The sequence below is a fragment of the Myotis nattereri genome (genome assembly GCF_964212035.1).
Source record: "Myotis nattereri genome assembly, chromosome: 1".
In the NCBI taxonomy this organism is placed as follows: domain Eukaryota; kingdom Metazoa; phylum Chordata; class Mammalia; order Chiroptera; family Vespertilionidae; genus Myotis; species Myotis nattereri.
In genome coordinates, this window is record NC_138075.1 from 129,324,070 (window position 1) to 129,341,345 (window position 17,276).

Sequence of the window (17,276 nt, forward strand, 5' to 3'; positions counted from 1 at the left end):
AACCTGAGTATGTACCCTGAGTGGGAATTCAACCTGTGACCCTTTGGTGCATGCGATGATGCTCCAACCAACTGAGCCATGCAGGCCAGGGTGGAAAATATGTTCATTTTATTATCTGATTACTTTTATATGTAATTTTGACAATAAGTTAATTCATAGATGACTTTGATAGGAGGAATAGGGAGTTCCTATTTCATGGTAATGAGGTTTCCTTCTGGAGTGATGAAAAGTTTTGAAACTAAATAGAGGTGGTCATTGCACAGCATGGTACATGTACCAAATGCTACAGGATTTCTCGCTTTAAAGTGGTTTATTTTCTGTTTGGTGAACTTTACTATCTAAAAAAACAAGAATACTATCAGAATAATAGTCAATCAAGTGATCGAATTAAGATCATATTGTTCTTTTACAACAATGCAATAGGCTCATTTAAAACATGTCTTCTGATGAAGTTACATTATAAATTTGAGATTTTTCTTGTTTCTTGAGGTAGGCCTGCATTGCTTTGAATTCCTCTCTTAGGACTGCTTTCACTATGTCCTATTGGTTTTTCATGTTTTCATCTCATTTGTCTCAAGGAATCATTTGATTTATCCTTGATCTCAATGTTAATTTATTCACTGTTTAGTAACAGGTTATGTAGCCCCCATGTGTGTTTTCAGGTGTTCTTTTGTGTGTGTGCGTAATTAATTTTTAGTTTGATACCATTGTGCTTGATTTTTTTGGGAAGATCTACCTATTGATGTCAATGGGGTGTTAAACCCCCAACTATGATTGTATCAATATTTTTTAGACTCTGAGTCTAATTTTTAGACTCAGCTCCTATGGTAGGTGAATAATTGCTATTTCCTGTTACCTTGTCTTCTAAATTAAAGATTCTATTCTAACCCAGTTGTTATAGCTCAGTGGTTGAGTGTCTTGTTGGATTGACCCCATTATCATTATGTAATGGTCTCCTTTGTCACTTGTTAAAGTCTTAATTTTAAATTCAAATTTTTTGAATAAATATTGCTATCTAGCTTATTTTTGTTTGCATTTGAATAATTTTTTAAAATTAATCTTCATTGTTGTGATTACTACAGATATTCCCCGTTTCGCCCCATCCATCCACCTGGTTTTCGCCCCGCCTTAGGCCGTCAACACCATATTGTCTGTGTCCTTAGGTAATGCATACATGCATATAAAATCTTTGTCTAATCTCTTCCTACACCCCCCACACATCCTTTCCAATGAGAATCATCAATCCATTCCATTGCCATGCCCCTGATTCTATTCCATTCACCAGTTTATTCAGTTCATCAGATTTTTTATTCATTTGATTTTAGATTCAATTGTTGATAGATAGGTATTTGTTATCACTTCCTTGTTTATATTTTTTATCTTTATCTTCTTCTTTTTAAAAAATCCTCTTTAGCATTTCATATAATCCTGGTTTGGTGGTGATGAACCCTTTTAGCTTTTTCTTGTCTGTGAAGATCTTTATCTGACCTTCAATTCTAAATGATAGCTTTGCTGAGTAGAGTAATCTTGGTTGTAGGTTTTCCCTATTCATCATTTTGAATATTTCTTGGCACTCTCTTCTAGCCTGCATAGTTTCTGTTGAGAAATCAGCTGACAGTCATATGGGCACTTCCTTCTATGTAACTAACTTTTTTTCTCTTGCTGCTTTTAAGATTCTCTCTTTGTCTTTTACTTTTGGCATTTTAATTATGATGTGTCTCGGTGTGGTCCTCTTTGGATTCCTCTTGTTTAGGGTTCTCTGTGCTTCCTGGACTTGTAAGTGTAATTGTTTCACCAGAGAGAGAAGTTTTCTGTCATTATTACTTCAAATAGGTTTTTAATATCTTGCTCTCTTTCTTCTGGCACTCCCATAATTCGGATGTTGGTACACTTGAAGTTGTCCCAGAGGCTCCTTACACTATTCTCAGATTTTTGGATTCTTTATTCTTTTTGCTCTTCTGGTTGGGTGTTTTTTGCTTCCTTATATTTCAAATCATTGATGTGGTTCTCGGGATCCTCTAGTCTACTATTGAATCCCTGTATTTTATTCTTTATTTCAGTCACTATAGGCTTAATTTCTGACCGAACCTTTTCTCTTTTTTTTGGCATTCTCAGTAAGATCCTTGAAAGTTTCCCTAAGTTCCTCAGAAGTTTCTAGAAGATTCTGGAGTAACCTTATAACCATGGTTTTGAACTGTATATCCAGTAGTTTACATTCTTCTGTTTTTTTTATTTGTGACATGTTTCTTTGTCTCTGCATTTTGGCTGCTTCCCTGTGCTTGTTTCTATGTATTGGGTAGCTGCTAAGTTTCCTTGAGTTGATAAAATGGCCTTGTGTAGTAGATGTCCTATAGGGCTCAGTGGCTCAGCCTCCTCAATCACTTATGGTGGACACTCTTGGTGCACCCTTTTGTGGGCTGTGTGCACAGTTTTGTTGTAGTTGAGCCTTGATTTCTATTGGTGTTTCTGGGAGGAATTGACCTCCAGGGCAATTGGCTGGGGGGATTAGTTGCAACTATAGTGGGAGAGCTGCTGTTCTGGAGATACCCTTATGAAGCAGGACTGGCTTCAGTGGGGCTTTGGTGGTCACTGAGTCTGTCCCTTGAGTGTGACATTTATGGATGTGAAGACTTATCATCTGGTATAGTCTCACACTGACCACTGGTACACTGGCTCTTGGGTCTCCAGAGAGGTACAAAGTCAGCCATTGCCTGGGGCCATCCAGCAGGAGCTACAGAGAAATCTGAAGATTCCTCTTCTTTGTATCAGATTTGGAAGTGCCCAGATGAGACCCAACTGTGAAGCAAGGCAGGCTGGCACTGGTGCTGGTTCTTGAGACATTTATTGATAGGTTTGGGACTTCCTGGCCCAGCTGCAGCTTGTTTGACAGATTTTTAGCCTGAGAAAGGACAATTCATTCATATGTAAAAGCCATTGAGCACAGCTTGGAGGTTGTAAATTGGGTTGGACTGGGTCTCAGGGAATCACCAGGGCAGAGCAATCAGAAATGGCTACCAGTCAGCCCTGCACCGGGGAAGTCTCAGCACGAGAACAATGACCTCTTTAAGCATCTCCATCTGGAAGAAAGCTGCCCCCGAGTTCCTGCCCCAATACCAGACAGTCTAGTTCTCCCCTTATGTGTCTGGGTCTCCCAGAGCCTTGCCTGGCATTGGAGCTCAGAGGAATTGGGAGCTTGTAAATGCAGTTCCTGGTGCCAGCCTTTTAAGAGGAGCAGCTGTGCTACCAGCAGCCTGTGTGTCACTCAGCCCCAATCCACACTGGTTTTTATAGCCCATAGTTCTTACTGCCCATAGTGACTTCTTTCCTGAGCTCTGGAACCCTGGGCTGGGGGTCTGGTGTTGGGCTGGGATCCCTCGCTCCTCTGGATGGCCTCTGCAGAGGCAGTCTCCCTCCTGATTAAAAAAGTGACACATCCGGGTGCCGGACCAGCCTGTTCTGAGCCTCCGTGTCTCCTACCAGTCTCAGTGTGCTTTCTTCTTTACTTCTCTAGTTGTAGTACTTCCACTCAGACAGATTTCCAGTGGCTTTGGATGATAGCTATTCTGTATTTTAGTTGTAATTTTGATGTGGTTGTGGGAGGCAGCAAGTATAGGCATTTACCTATGCTACCACCTTGATTCTCCTGAATAATGTTTTGTTTTTTTTTACTTATTGAGAAAAAAGAAAGAAGAGAGAGTGAGAGGCAGGCAGATAGACAGGAAGAGAGACACACACAGAGAGAAAAACATTGATTTGTTGTTTCACTTATTTATGCATTCATTGGCTGCTTCTTGTATGTGCCCTGATGAGAGACTGAACCTACAAACTTGAGACAATGTTCTAACTAACTGAGCTACCAGGACAGGGCCTTTTTACTTTGTATTGTCAAGAAATATCTTTTTCCATCACTTTACTTTCGGTCTGTGTGTATCTTTTGCTGATGTGGTTCTATTGCAGACAGCACATATAGGGGTCTTGTTTTCTTGTCCATTCATCTACTCTGTGTTTTTTTTTATTGGAGCGTTAAAGCCATTTATATTTAAAGTGATTATTAATAGGTACACACTTATAGTCACTGGACATGATGTGTGAAATGATTTCAATCTTTTTAAATTTACAAGGGCCTGTTTTATGGCCTAACATGTGGTCTATCTTGGAAAATGTTCCATGTGCACTTGAGTAAAATGTATACCTTGCAGTTTTAGGGTATAATACTCTGAAAAAATCAATGAAATTCTTCTGGTAAAATGGGTCCTTTAAGGGTGCTGTTACCTTCCTGATTTTTTTTTTTTCTTTAGAAGGTCTATCCTTTGATGTCAATGGGGTATTTAATAACCTAACTATGATTGTATCAATATTTGCATTATATATTCAAATGCTCCTCTGGTGGGTACATATATGTTTATAAGGGTTATTTCTTCTTGTTGGATTGATCCCATATCATTATGTAATGGCCTTCTTTGTCTCTTTTTATAACCTTAGATTTAACTTCTATTTTGTCTGACATAAGTATTGCTACCCAGGCTTTTCTTTGTGCTTGAAAAAAAATTTTTTTAAATATGTTTTATTTTATTTTTGGAAAAATACATTTTTCATGTGCCTTGAAGAGAATGGAACACGGGACTCTTCAGTCTGCAAACTGACACTGCCCACTGAACCAAACTGGCTAAGGATGTGTTATTGATTTGAGAGAGACAGTAGGGAAGAGGATAGAGAGATATAAACATCAATGAGAGAGAAACATCAATCCTCTGTCTTCTGCATGCTCCCTATTGGGGATTGGGCCCATAACCCGGGCATGTGCCCTGACCAGGAATCAAAACAGTGAACTCTTGTTTCCTGGATGGACACTTGATCGTTGAGCACACTGACAAGGCAAAAATTTGTTTATTTTTTATTTTGAGAGAGAGGAAGAGGGAGACAGACAGAGAGATAGAAAGAAACATCAATTTGTTCCATTTATTTATGCACTCATTGGTTGCTTCTTGTATATGCCATGATGAGAGATTGAACACACGAACTTGGCGTATTGGGACAATACTCTAACTAACTGAGCCAGCAGACCAGGGCCTTTTTTGCGTGCATTTTCAGGAAATATCTTTTTCCATTTCTTTATACTTTCAGTGTGTGTGTATCTTTTGCTGAGGTGGATCTTTTGTAGACAGTACATGTAGGGATCTTGTTTCCCTATCCATCCATCTACTCTCTGTCTTCTGATTGAAGCATTTAAGGGATTATTGAAAGTACTCACATATTGCCATTTTATTCTTCATAATTATTGTTACCCTTAATAATTATGTCTCTGCCTTTTTTCTTTTTCTTTATATAGAAGTCCCTTTAATATTTCCTCTAACGCTGCCTTTTTTTGAGATGAACTCCTTTAAGTTATGTGAAAAGCTCAATTTTACATGATAGCTTTGCTGGGTAGAATAGTTTTGGTTGTAGGTCCTTCTTTTTCATCACTTTGAATATTTTGTACCAATCACTACCAGCCTGAAAAGTTTCTGTTGAGAAAGTATCTGATAGATTTATGGTGCCTCCCTTGTAGGTAACTATCTGTTTTTCTCTTTTAGCTTTTAAGATCCTCTCTTTGTCACTGTCTATAATTATACAGTGTCTTGCTGTGGGCCTCTTGTATGGGACTCTCTTTGTGTCGGGCACTTGTGTCTCCTTTTTCTTCACCCAGTCAGGAAAGTTTTTAGTCATTATTTCTTCAAATCATTGCTCTCTCTCTCTCTCTCTCTCTCTCTCTCTCTCTCTCTCTCTCTCTTTCTCTCCCCTTTCTGGTACCCTATAATGTGGATGTTACTATGCTTTTTGTTGTCCCAGAAGTCCCTTAAACTAGCCGTATTTAAAAAAAAACACCATTTATGCTCTAATTGGGTGTTTCCTGATACCTTGTCTTCTAAATCAAAGATTCTATTTTCACCCAGCTGGCATAGCTCAGTGGTTGAGTGTTGACCTATAAACCAGAGGTCACGCTTCGATCCCATGTTAGGACATATGCTCAGGTTGTGGGCTTGATCCCCAGTGTGGGGCATGCAATGATTCTTTCTCATGAGGGATGTTTTTATCTCTCTTTCTCCCTATACCTACCTCTCTGAAATCAATAAAATATATTTTTCTAAAAATGAGTCTATTCTCTGCTTCATTGAATCTGCTATTGATTCCTTTTTATGTATTTTTCATTTCAGATATCGTATTCTTTATTTCTGAGTGGTTATCTTATGTGGTTTCTTTGTCCTTTTTTTATACTTGCTACCTCTTTGTTGATGTTCTCACTATGTTCCTTGAGGATCTTTGTAACCATATTCTTGAGCTCTGTATTTTGCCTTCATTTCATTTAGATTTTTTTTCTGGGAATTTCTCCCATTCTTTTATTTGCGGCATCTTTGTCTCTCCATTTTGGCTGCGACGTGGTACTTGTTTCTGTGTATTGGGTAGATCTGCTTTGCCTCCCAGTCTTGGTATAATGGCCTTATGAACTAGGTGTCTAGTGAGGCACATTGGTACAGTCTTTCTGATCACATGATGTAGGGGCTCCAAGAATGTCACTTGTGTTTTATTGTGTTATGTGAGCCCTCCTTTGGTAGAATTTTCATTGCTGTTGGCCTGTTCATGGGTGGGGTTGATCCTCATGCCTGCTGACTACACAGCACACAAGCTTTTGTTCAAAGATCGACCCCATGTGAAGTAATTCATGCCAGCTCGGTGTGGTGCCTGCCCAGATTTCTGTTTGCGTGTTCTGCTTGTGAAGCTAATTGGGTCATGCTCTGAAGCCCCCCACTGAGTGTGTTGGTTCTGGGGCCTCTTGGGAGGGACTCTCTTGCAAGTCAATGTCAGTCTCTGCCTGTGATTTCCCCTGGGCTACCTGTGTGGAGCTACAAAGCGATCCAGTTTGTGACTGCCTCTGCTGGGCCTGGGTGCACCTGGAAGGGGCCAAGCTGCACAGCAATGCTTCCTTCTACCAGCACCAAGCCCATGGGGCAGCTGAGCAAAAAGCCAAAGTCACTCCAAGATCCACCTCCACCTACCAGCTTTCTGTTGGGGTCAGTCACTGAAAGAGCTCCTGTTGGTATGTGAGTTGCATGAGGTAAGTGAGTCATCAGGTAGGTGCAAGTGGTGTTTACCTGATTGATACAGATTTAAACTGGGCTTCATTTCTGGGTGTGAGGCCACTCAGCACAAGTCCCAGGGTATACAAATGCCAGTTATCACCCACCGGGGACCTGTGGACCTTTCTGGTAGGCTGGGGCCAGCAGAATTCATCAGGCCCCAAGTATCAAGATTTGGCTGTGTGAAGAGAGGGCTTGGCACTAGAAAGGTGACCTCAATTAGACCAGCAAGGGAATAAAATTTCCCAACCCAAAGTCACACAACTCAGTCTCTGACACCTCCTCAGTCTATCTCAACCTTCTTTTTTTAAAAAATATATTTTATTGATTTTTCACAGAGAGGAAGGGAGAGAGATAGAGAGTTAGAAACATCGATGAGAGAGAAACATCGATCAGCTGCCTGCTGCACATCTCCTACTGGGGATATGCCCGCAACCCAGGTACATGCCCTTGACCAGAATTGAACCTGGGACCTTTCAGTCCTCAGGCCGACGCTCTATCCACTGAGCAAAACCGGTTTCAGCTATCTCAACCTTCTTAAGAGATCTTCATGAAAGTGTACACCATAGGCCCAGGCAGCTGGCTCCTTTGTACTGTGTAGCTCCACAGGGTTGGGGACAAGGATTCAGGATGATGGGCTAGTACATCTCCCAGGCTGACGCCAGAAGGAAGGGAGGACTTGACCCAAGGGTGATGGCATCTGTGGGCATTGTGGGAGAGCGACACAGCACAGGGAGGGCACCCAGAGGCCATAAAGCTCTCTCCCAGAGCCACATAAAGCAGTCTCTCCTCACGTGACTCCCAGTCTGCTCTGAACCACCCTTTCTTCATAGGCCCAGGGTGAGTGGTGGGAATGATACTCATGTGCTGACCCTTTAAAAGGACTCCTGGGATTCTAGGAGACTCCCACCTCTTCCTGAAGGACAATCGGATGTCATGTATGCTACTCTTCTCAGCTCTGGTTCTCAGGGCTTGGACCCCAGAGTGGGGTTGAGACCACATGCTCCTCAGGGGACCATTGCACTGAGACATGCCTCTGCATTCTCAACCACCACAAGTGGATGTGGGGGCCTACCTTTAGAATCTCTGACCTTCCTGCCAGTGTAGCTCAGGCTTCTTCTGTAGATCCTTGGTTATAAGACGAATGTTCACCTAGTGTTCATGTTGGTAGTTATGTAATTTACTTGTCATTCCAATTTGGCCCAGTGAGGAGGTGACTTAACTTTTGCCTCTTTGCCTCCATCTTGGAGCACCCCTAAAAAATTCTGAAATGCACTGCAAGGACTCAATATTCAGGATATGGTGAGGTGAAATATTTTAAGTGAGGAAGGAAGCTTTGTAATGTTAAAACTCAGCTGGTAATTTATTTTTGATAGATTTAACATCTAATGAATTATTTAACTCCAACAGCATCAAAATTAGGTTCATATTTTTATTTGTATTTAGGCCAAGGCAAGTTATTTTTTTACTTCTTAGTTTCAATCCTGTGATTTGGGAGTAGCTAATCATAGATTAAGAATCCTAACAGTTAAATTTTAATTATATTCTAACTTATCTTTGTCCATACTTGATTACTCAAGGATAAAGTTATTTCAAAAACATGTATCCTGACAGCAAAGACATCTGAAAATGAAAGCAAGCAAATTCACCTTCCACCTTTGCATCTAGAAAAAATGTCTCAGGAATCAGAAATGAATAGGGCATGTGACAAAGAAGATACATCTGTATATTCAGGACACCCTTCTGTGCAAAAGGAGGAGGAAATAGGCATCAAACAAGGCACGTTAGAGCAGAGGAAGAACTTACAACTTTCCAAAGATGAGTCAAAGCAGAAGTCACCTGAATTTTCTGTAAAATTCAAAATGACGGAGTGCCCTGAGGAAGAGCCACTACGTGATAACTCTAAAGAAGGAGCAAGCTTAAGACAAAGGCCTTCTAATTTGACAGGTAAAATGCTTGATTGTGAGGGGAAAGATGCATTTGGAAAGTTTGTCTCTGCAGCATTACAAACATTTCCTGAAGGAGAAGAAACCTCTCTCAAAATTGTTTCTCCATCTCAAGCAGACCCTGGGTCCCCAGCAGACTCTCCCTCATCATCATCATCTGAGCTTCGTTTAAGAGAAAAGGAATTACACTCTGAAAATGATCACAAATCTGACGTTGAACACGTTTTAAACAAAAATGAGATTTTTTATAATGATACAGAAAATAAAAAAGAAAGACATGCAGTAGTTACATCTGAAGTGAGAGAAGACCAAGAGTTTGCTATGCAGATGACAAAAAATATGAACCCAAATACCACGGATTGGAAATTAGGCATCGGACCTACACCTCAGTCTAGTGATCCGAAAAGCCACCTTGAATTGCAGTATCCCTGCTGCAATGAAATCAGACTCATCATTGAAAGAAAAAGCCACGATATGTCTGCTGATACAAATACTTATAAGGAAATAAAGCCAGATCAAGACTTGTTCCAGAAGCCATTATGTGCAGATCATTGCCGTGCTAATTATTGTAAAAGCATGGACTCTAAATTAAAAGATGAGAGTTCCTCTGCACTGCACAATGACAGAACACCTGGAGTATATGTAAATGAAGAATTACAAAAGGTTAAAAATAAAGTAGACATCTTAAAAGCAGAACACCTGGAGTGGAAAAGAGAGAAAATTCAACTTCAAAAAGAGGTAGAACTTCATTTTCTGCTACTCTGTTTTTTCTCTTTATCAATTCTCTTATCCATTCTGAAAAAAGTTTGTGTGTAAAATTAGGTTGTCTAAATATATAATTGTAAATATAAATAGATTCAGTCAACTAAGTAATAGGATTTTAAGAAAACGTTCTCAGGTTTGTTCTTAGATCTTTCTGTCAGTCTTCCCTATGAATTGGGAAACTAATTTAGCTATGTATTATGTCATCTTCTGAACCAGTGAAAGTATAAAGGAAATTGTTTAAAAAATGTAATAAGCACTAGGGTTGTTTTATTTCTTAAGTTCATTGGCTTAAATATAATTTACATCCCGTATCCTGGCCAGTGTGGCTCAGTATTTGAGCATTGATCCATGAACCAAGAGGCTCCTGATTGAATTCAGGGTCAGGGCACATGCCTGTGTTGTGGCTGGATCTGCAGTAGAGTGTGTGCAGGAGACAGCCGATCTATGTTTCTATGTCATCGATGTTTCTCTCTCTCTCTCTCTCTCCCTCTCTCTCTAAAATTAATTTTTAAAATACCCATAAATAGCGTCCCAGAAACAATAAAAGTGAAGGAAACTATGACTGACAGAAGGGATATAAACAAATATCCCCAACCAAACTCATCTATTTTTGTGCTATAGTGTGTGCAGTCTTCTATGGCTTACTGAAAGAAAACCTTAGAATTTAGAATTCTAATATGATCACATCAAGATATTTTTATTTTATTTTACTTTTCAGTTACAGTTTACATTCAATATTATTTTGTATTAGTTTCATATGTATAGGATTGTGGTTAGATAATCATATACTGTATAACATAGTCACCCCAATATTTCAAGTACCCACCTGCATTGTATATCATCATTGGAATATTATTTAGATATTTTAATAACAAACATACGTACTTTCATATATATATTTTTATCATCACTCTCAAATGTGTTTGTTGAGTCAAACCTTCACATTATATTGTTTAATAAAGTATGATGGTGCCATAAAAAAAACAAAAACTTACCATTTGTGACAGCATGGATGGACCTAGAGGGCATTATGCTAAGTGAAATAAATCAAACAGAGAAAGATAAGTCCCAACTGATTGCACTTATATGTGGAATGTAAAGAGCAAAAAGCAAAATAAATGAACTAAGAAATTTAAAAGATATTCATAGATAACAGACAGATTTGACTGACGGATGCCAGAGGGAATGGGTTGGTAGGTTGAGTCAAAAGTAGGGTCAACAAGTACAAACTGGTAGTTATAGAAAAGTCACAGGGATGTCAAGTACAGCATAGAGAATATAGTCAACCATCTATATATATAAAAGGCTAAGTGACTGACCATACATCCATCTGAAAGTTCCACTGACCCACCTGCTGGTACATATGACACACACTGGCAACTTAAAAATAAACATTGACTCGTGCATGGGTGATACATATAAAGCTCTCTCTGGCACCAATGAAACTTCAATTTCTAGACTCGATATAAAGAGTGAAGTTGCTAAAACCATTAAAAAGGCTCATTATTGATGAATGCACCATGGCATCCAGTCATGCTAGAAACACCATAGATAGATTACTAAGAGAAATTATTAATTTGAATGTTGCATTTGGTGGAAAAGTTCTCCTTGGAGGGGATTTTCGAAAATATCTCAGTGTTTTGCTGCATGCTATGCCATCGGCTATAGTACAAATGAGCTTAAAGTACTGTACAGTTTGGAGATGTTTCAGACAGTTGTCCCTTAAAACAAATATGAGATCAGAGGATTCTGCTTATAGTAAATTGTTAGTAAAACTTGGAGATGGCAAACTAGATAGCAGTTTTCATTTAGGAATGGATATTATTGAAATACCCCGTGAAATGATTTGTAACGGATCTATTATTGAAGCTAGCTTTGAAAATAGTATATCTATAGGCAATACTAAAAATATATCTAAATGTGTGATTCTTTGTCCTAAAAGTAAGCATGTTCATAAATTAAATGAAGAAATTTTGGATAGACTCAATGGAGATTTTCACACTTACTTGAGTGATGAATCTACTGATTCAATGGATGATGCCGGGAAGGCATATTTTCCCATTGCATTTCTTAATAGTACTACTCCTTTGGGAATGTCATGTCATAAATTAAAATTGAAATTAGGTGCAATTATCATGCTATTGAGGAATCTTAATAGTAAATGGGGTCTTTGTAATGGTACTAGATTTATTATCACAAGATTGCGACCTAACATAATTAAAGCTGAAGTATTAACAGATGCTGTGAAAGGAGAGGTTGCTCTGATTCTAAGAATTGATTGTCCCTGTCTGACACTGGCCTCCTATTTAAATTAATTTGAAGAGAGTTTCCCGTGATGCCAGCATTTGTGATGACTATTGATAAATCACAAGGACAAACTCTAGACAGAGTAGGAATATTCCTACCTGAACCCGTTTTCGGACATGGTCAGTTACATGTTGCTGTCTCTCGAGGTAAAAGAGCATGTGACATTAAAGTTGTAAATATTTTATCACAAGGGAAATTAGTCAAGAACTCTGAAAATGTTTTTACCTTTAATGTAGTATTCAGGGAGATATAGAATAAGTTTAATCAATTTATCAGTCATTGTTTTTATCAATGTTTTTATATCATGTCTTTGTTGTTATACCATGTTGTTATTGTTTATTTAGTAATCAATTCAAATGTTATTTTCATATGCATCTAATTTCCTTTCATCTCTGACACTTCTATTAGAGAGAAAGGGTGACCAGCAATATTAAAATATTTCTTTTAGTTAATTTCCTTTCCATGTGCACAAATCCATGCATCAGCCCACTAGTATTGTAAAAAGTGTGAATGGTGTCAGATGGATATTGAAATACCAGGGGATCACTTTGTAAAGTATCTGATTGTCTAACCACTATGCGGCACAACGGAGAGTAATACAAATAATGTTGAATGTGAACTGCAATGTAAAGATTAAAAAAATATAAAAAGAGATAGAACACCTTCCAAAACTAAAATCATGGCAATTATCATTTTGACATATATATATATATATATATATATATATATATATATATATATGTATGTCACATCAATTATTTGCAATAAAATCAATATTTTTCTCTATAGAAGATTAAGTTTTGAGGTTCATTGACTTTTAAAATGGAAAAAGCTTGAGATATGATGCTCTTTTATAAGAAAATGTGGATGAGCCCTCTCATTACACTAAGGCATTAAATTACTTTTCAAAAGTCATACTTAATTTACCTGATTAATTTGACAAAATTTTCTGTTTACTTATCTGATTGAGCACTATACAATTATATCTTTTCTTTTGGTGCCATAAAATGCTAGGAATTGCATCCTTACCAAGTTTGGACAGTTCATTTAATCTTGGTTTTATTTCCATTATTAGTAACTATGGGGCTAAAGTAAGTAGATGACTACTTGTATATCCTCTAGCTATAAGATTTTATAGGGATCGTATTGCTCATTTTCCAGAATTGAACTTTAACCACCAATCCACTGGTTTCACTCTGCTCCAGTGCTGTGGTAAACTGTGGTTCATATATTTTATGAATACCACCACTTGTTTGAAGCCCTCAAAGATCTTAAAGGAAAAAGAATTGTAAAAGACAATGGGGAAAGGAATAGCTTAGTGCAGACCCAGGAAAGCTTCCTATTTGTTACTGAAGCACGATTTCACATCCTCTAAATCTGGTGGGTAATGCAAGATCCAGGTTTGAAAGACAGAAGAGGACACATTTTGCATCTTTGTCCTTTTATTTCTCTGTCTCTGCTAGATAAATGGGGTGGGGGTGGGTAAGGAGAATGTTAGGTAACAAAGTGTGGGTGTGATGTGAATAGGAGCACAAAATTAAGAAAGCCCTATTAGAAATCTTGAAAAAGTCATCTTCTTTACTGACACAAATGAAGTAGAATTGACAACAATTTCAATGACCTTTAATAATAAACTTCAACACACAAAATATTTTTATTGGTTCAAGTCATAGCAATTTCATTAATTTCATAAAATTACAGGAAACACAGCCTTTTTAATGAATAACATAATCACAATATCCATAATATTAAACTTTCAACAAAGGTTAAAGAAAAGAAGTGGCAAAAAAGCAGCAAAAGGGAAGTGTCAAGAAACATGGATGATCGTGCTGATAAGGACAGTGGCGGTATTGGACTGAGTCAGCAGAGCAACAATGAACACACTGATAACCAGCAGCCAAGTGATAAAATTAATGAAAACACAGTCATTTTCATGAATAAGGTAATAACAAAGCCAAATAATAAAAGCCAAATGATAAAATTAATGAAAACACAGTCTTTTTAATGAGCGAGATGATAACAATATCCCTAATATCAATCTTTCATCAAAGGTTGAAGAAAAAAAGGATCAGAAAAGCAGTAAAAGGGAAGTGTCGGGAAACATGGATGAGGGTGCTGATGACACTGGCAGTGGTGGATTGAGTCAGCAGAACAACAGTGAACAAACTGATAAGCAGCAGGTTTCTACTATGGAGAATGAAGAGTCTGACAGGTAAGCCTACAGCAGTACTTAACAGTAGGTAATTATTCTTTTCGTATAAAAAAATTCCAACTTGAGCTAATATTACTGATTGATTTTATATTTTTACTAGAGAGAGTGAACCTTGATTGGTAATTAGAAAAATGCAAATCAACAAACAATGAGATACCATTTTTAGAACTCATAATGATAACTATTTTATTAAAGAAAATAAAAACCAGAATTGGCATGTGGGAGGAAAAGGCATTCTTGTGCACTATTGGGAGGTGAAATCGGTGCATCTTCTTTTGAAGGGTAATTGAGTTTCAAAATTTCAAGTATGTCATTCTTTTATCCCAATAGCTTCACTTTCAGAACTAGATCCTACAAGAAAACATGACTTGTATGAACACACATGTATACATTCTAAGGACATAAATTATATATTATTATGTATATCAAGCATATAGTTGGTCATTATATGTATTATTTATATATATATAAAAGCCTAAGCAACCAAATGACTGAATGGCCAGATGACTGATCGACAGGAGCTCTTCCTGGTGGTCAGTGGGCTCCCACAGCGGGAGCACTGTTCAGCTGTCTGACCTGTCCCAGCAGCCACCAGCTGATGGACCTGCACTGTTGGCACAATCCTGACAGTGACACTGGCCTCCTGGAAGTCGGCCTCGAGCACCACGGCCACTTCCCCTCCATGCAAGCTTGGCAAGGAAAAAAGATATACTAGTGAAAGCAGCTGTCAGGTGGCTCCCAACAACTGGTGCGAATGTCAGCAGGATGGATACGGATCCCAGGCCAGCAAGGGCACCTCACTGTCCACCCAGAGGGCTGATCACTGATGGCATCCCAGCCCCCCCTCCCCCCGCGGCAATCCCCTTGGAAGCGGCGCCAGGTGCAGGGCTCATGGCTGGCCACCACCGCTGCAGCTGTGCGAGCCTCTCCTGATTGGGACTGACTGGGCAGGTGCAGCTGGGCCTGGATGAGCAGGAGCAGCAGGCAGGAGGGCAGGCAGCATTGGACTGCCAGTTTCGGCCCGATCCCAAGGCCACGCCAAGGGACCCCACCGGTGCACGATTCTGTGCACTGGGCCTCTAGTATATATATAAAATGTGACATAGATGTTAAAGATATATCATATACACATATGCATTAAGGATATTTATATAAATGTTACAAATATACATATGTATGTTAAGGATATTTATTACAACATTGCATACCAAAAAGTTGAAGATAGTATAAATAGCTATCTATAAGGAAATACTTGTTATACCCATAAAATAATGTAGTATGCAGCCACTGGAAAAAAAAATGAGGGTAGTTCTGGTCTACAGTGTACTGATTGTTAGACAATTGAAGTGTATTTATTTTTTTATTTTTTTTACATTTTTTCCTCTTTATTAATTAAGATATTATAAATGTGTCCTTATCCCCCCAATGTCCCCTCATCCCCCAATCCCGTCCTCACCCTCACCCTTGTTGTCCACATCCATCACTCATGCTCATATGCATGCATACAAGTCCTTTGGTTGATCTTTCACCCTCACCCCCACCCTCCCCTACCTTCCCTCTGAGTTTTGAGCATCTGATCGATGCTTCTCTGTCTCTACATCTGTGTTTGTTCATCGGTTTATGTTTTTCATTATAATCCACAAATGAGTGAGAGCATGTGATATTTATCTTTCTCTGACTGACTTATTGCACTTAGCATAATGCTCTCCAGCTCCATCCATGCTATTGCAAATGGTAAGATTTCCTTCCTCTTTACAGCAGCATAGTATTCCATTGTGTAGATGTGCCAAAGGTTTTTAATCCATTCATCTGCTGAAGGGCACTTAGGCTGATTCCAAATCTTAGCTATGGTAAATTGTGCTGCTATGAACATAGAGATGCATATATCCTTTCTGATTGGTGTTTCTGGTTTCTTGGGATATATTCCTAGAAGTCGGGTCACTGGGTCAAATGGAAGTTCCATTTTTAGATTTTTGAGGAAACTCCATACTGTTCTCCACAGTGGCATCCCCACCAGCAGTGAACAAGGGTTCCTCTTTCTTCGAATCCTCGCAGCATTTGTCATTTGTTGATTTGTTGGTGATAGCCATTCTGACAGGTGTGAGGTGGTACCTCACTGTCGTTTTTATTTGCATCTCTCACATGATTAGTGACTTTAAGCATGTTTTCATATGTCTCTCAGCCTTATGTCTGTCCTCTTTCAAAAAGTATCTATTTAGGTCTGTTGCCCATTATTTTATTGGGTTGTTTATCTTCCTTTAGTTAAGTTGTATGAGTTCCCTGTAAATGTTCGAGATTAAACCTTTATCAGAGATATCATTGGCGAATATGTTCTCCCATGCAGTGGGTTTTCTTGTTGTTTTGCTGATGGTTTCTTTTGCTGTGCAGAAGCTTTTTATTTTGATATATATAGTCCCATTTGTTCATTTTCTCTTTAGTTTCCATTGCCCTAGGAGCTGTGTCAGTGAAGAAATTCCTTCGGCATATATCTGAGATTTTGCTACCTGTGGATTCCTCTAATATTTTTATGGTTTCCCATCTTACATTTAAGTCCTTTATCCATTTTGAGTTTATTTTTGTGTATGGTGTAAGTTGGTGGTCTAGTTTCATTTTTTTGCATGTGTCTGACCAAATTTCCCAACACTATTTATTGAAGAGACTGTCTTGACTCCATTGTATGTTCTTGCCTCCTTTGTCAAATAATAATTGAGCATAGTGGTTTGGGTCGATTTCTGGGATCTCTGTTCTATTTCATTGGTCTATATGTATATTCTTGTGCCAGTGCCAGGCAGTGTTGAGAACAGTGGATTTGTAATACAGCTTGATATCTGGTATTGAAATCCCTCTTACTTTGTTTTTCTTTCTCAGGATCACAGCAGCTATTCGTTTCTTTTTTCTTTTTTTATTCCAGATGAATTTTTGTAGAGTTCT

At 38.6% G+C, this 17,276-nt stretch overlaps 1 protein-coding gene across 3 annotated transcripts in view; it reads left to right on the forward strand.

The window, feature by feature from the left end:
* Nucleotides 1-7,474: 7,474 nt before the first annotated feature.
* The window catches only part of LOC308523039 (coiled-coil domain-containing protein 144A-like), a 64,796-nt gene continuing 54,994 nt past the window's right edge, over nucleotides 7,475-17,276 (forward strand). For all 3 annotated transcript variants that reach the window (XM_081096700.1, XM_081096701.1, XM_081096702.1), the window contains exons 1-3: nucleotides 7,475-9,799; nucleotides 13,899-14,075; nucleotides 14,185-14,345. In XM_081096700.1, the coding sequence (XP_080952826.1) occupies nucleotides 8,789-9,799; nucleotides 13,899-14,075; nucleotides 14,185-14,345 (1,349 nt within the window). In that variant the 5' untranslated portion in view covers nucleotides 7,475-8,788. The remainder of the gene's footprint in view (nucleotides 9,800-13,898; nucleotides 14,076-14,184; nucleotides 14,346-17,276) is intronic.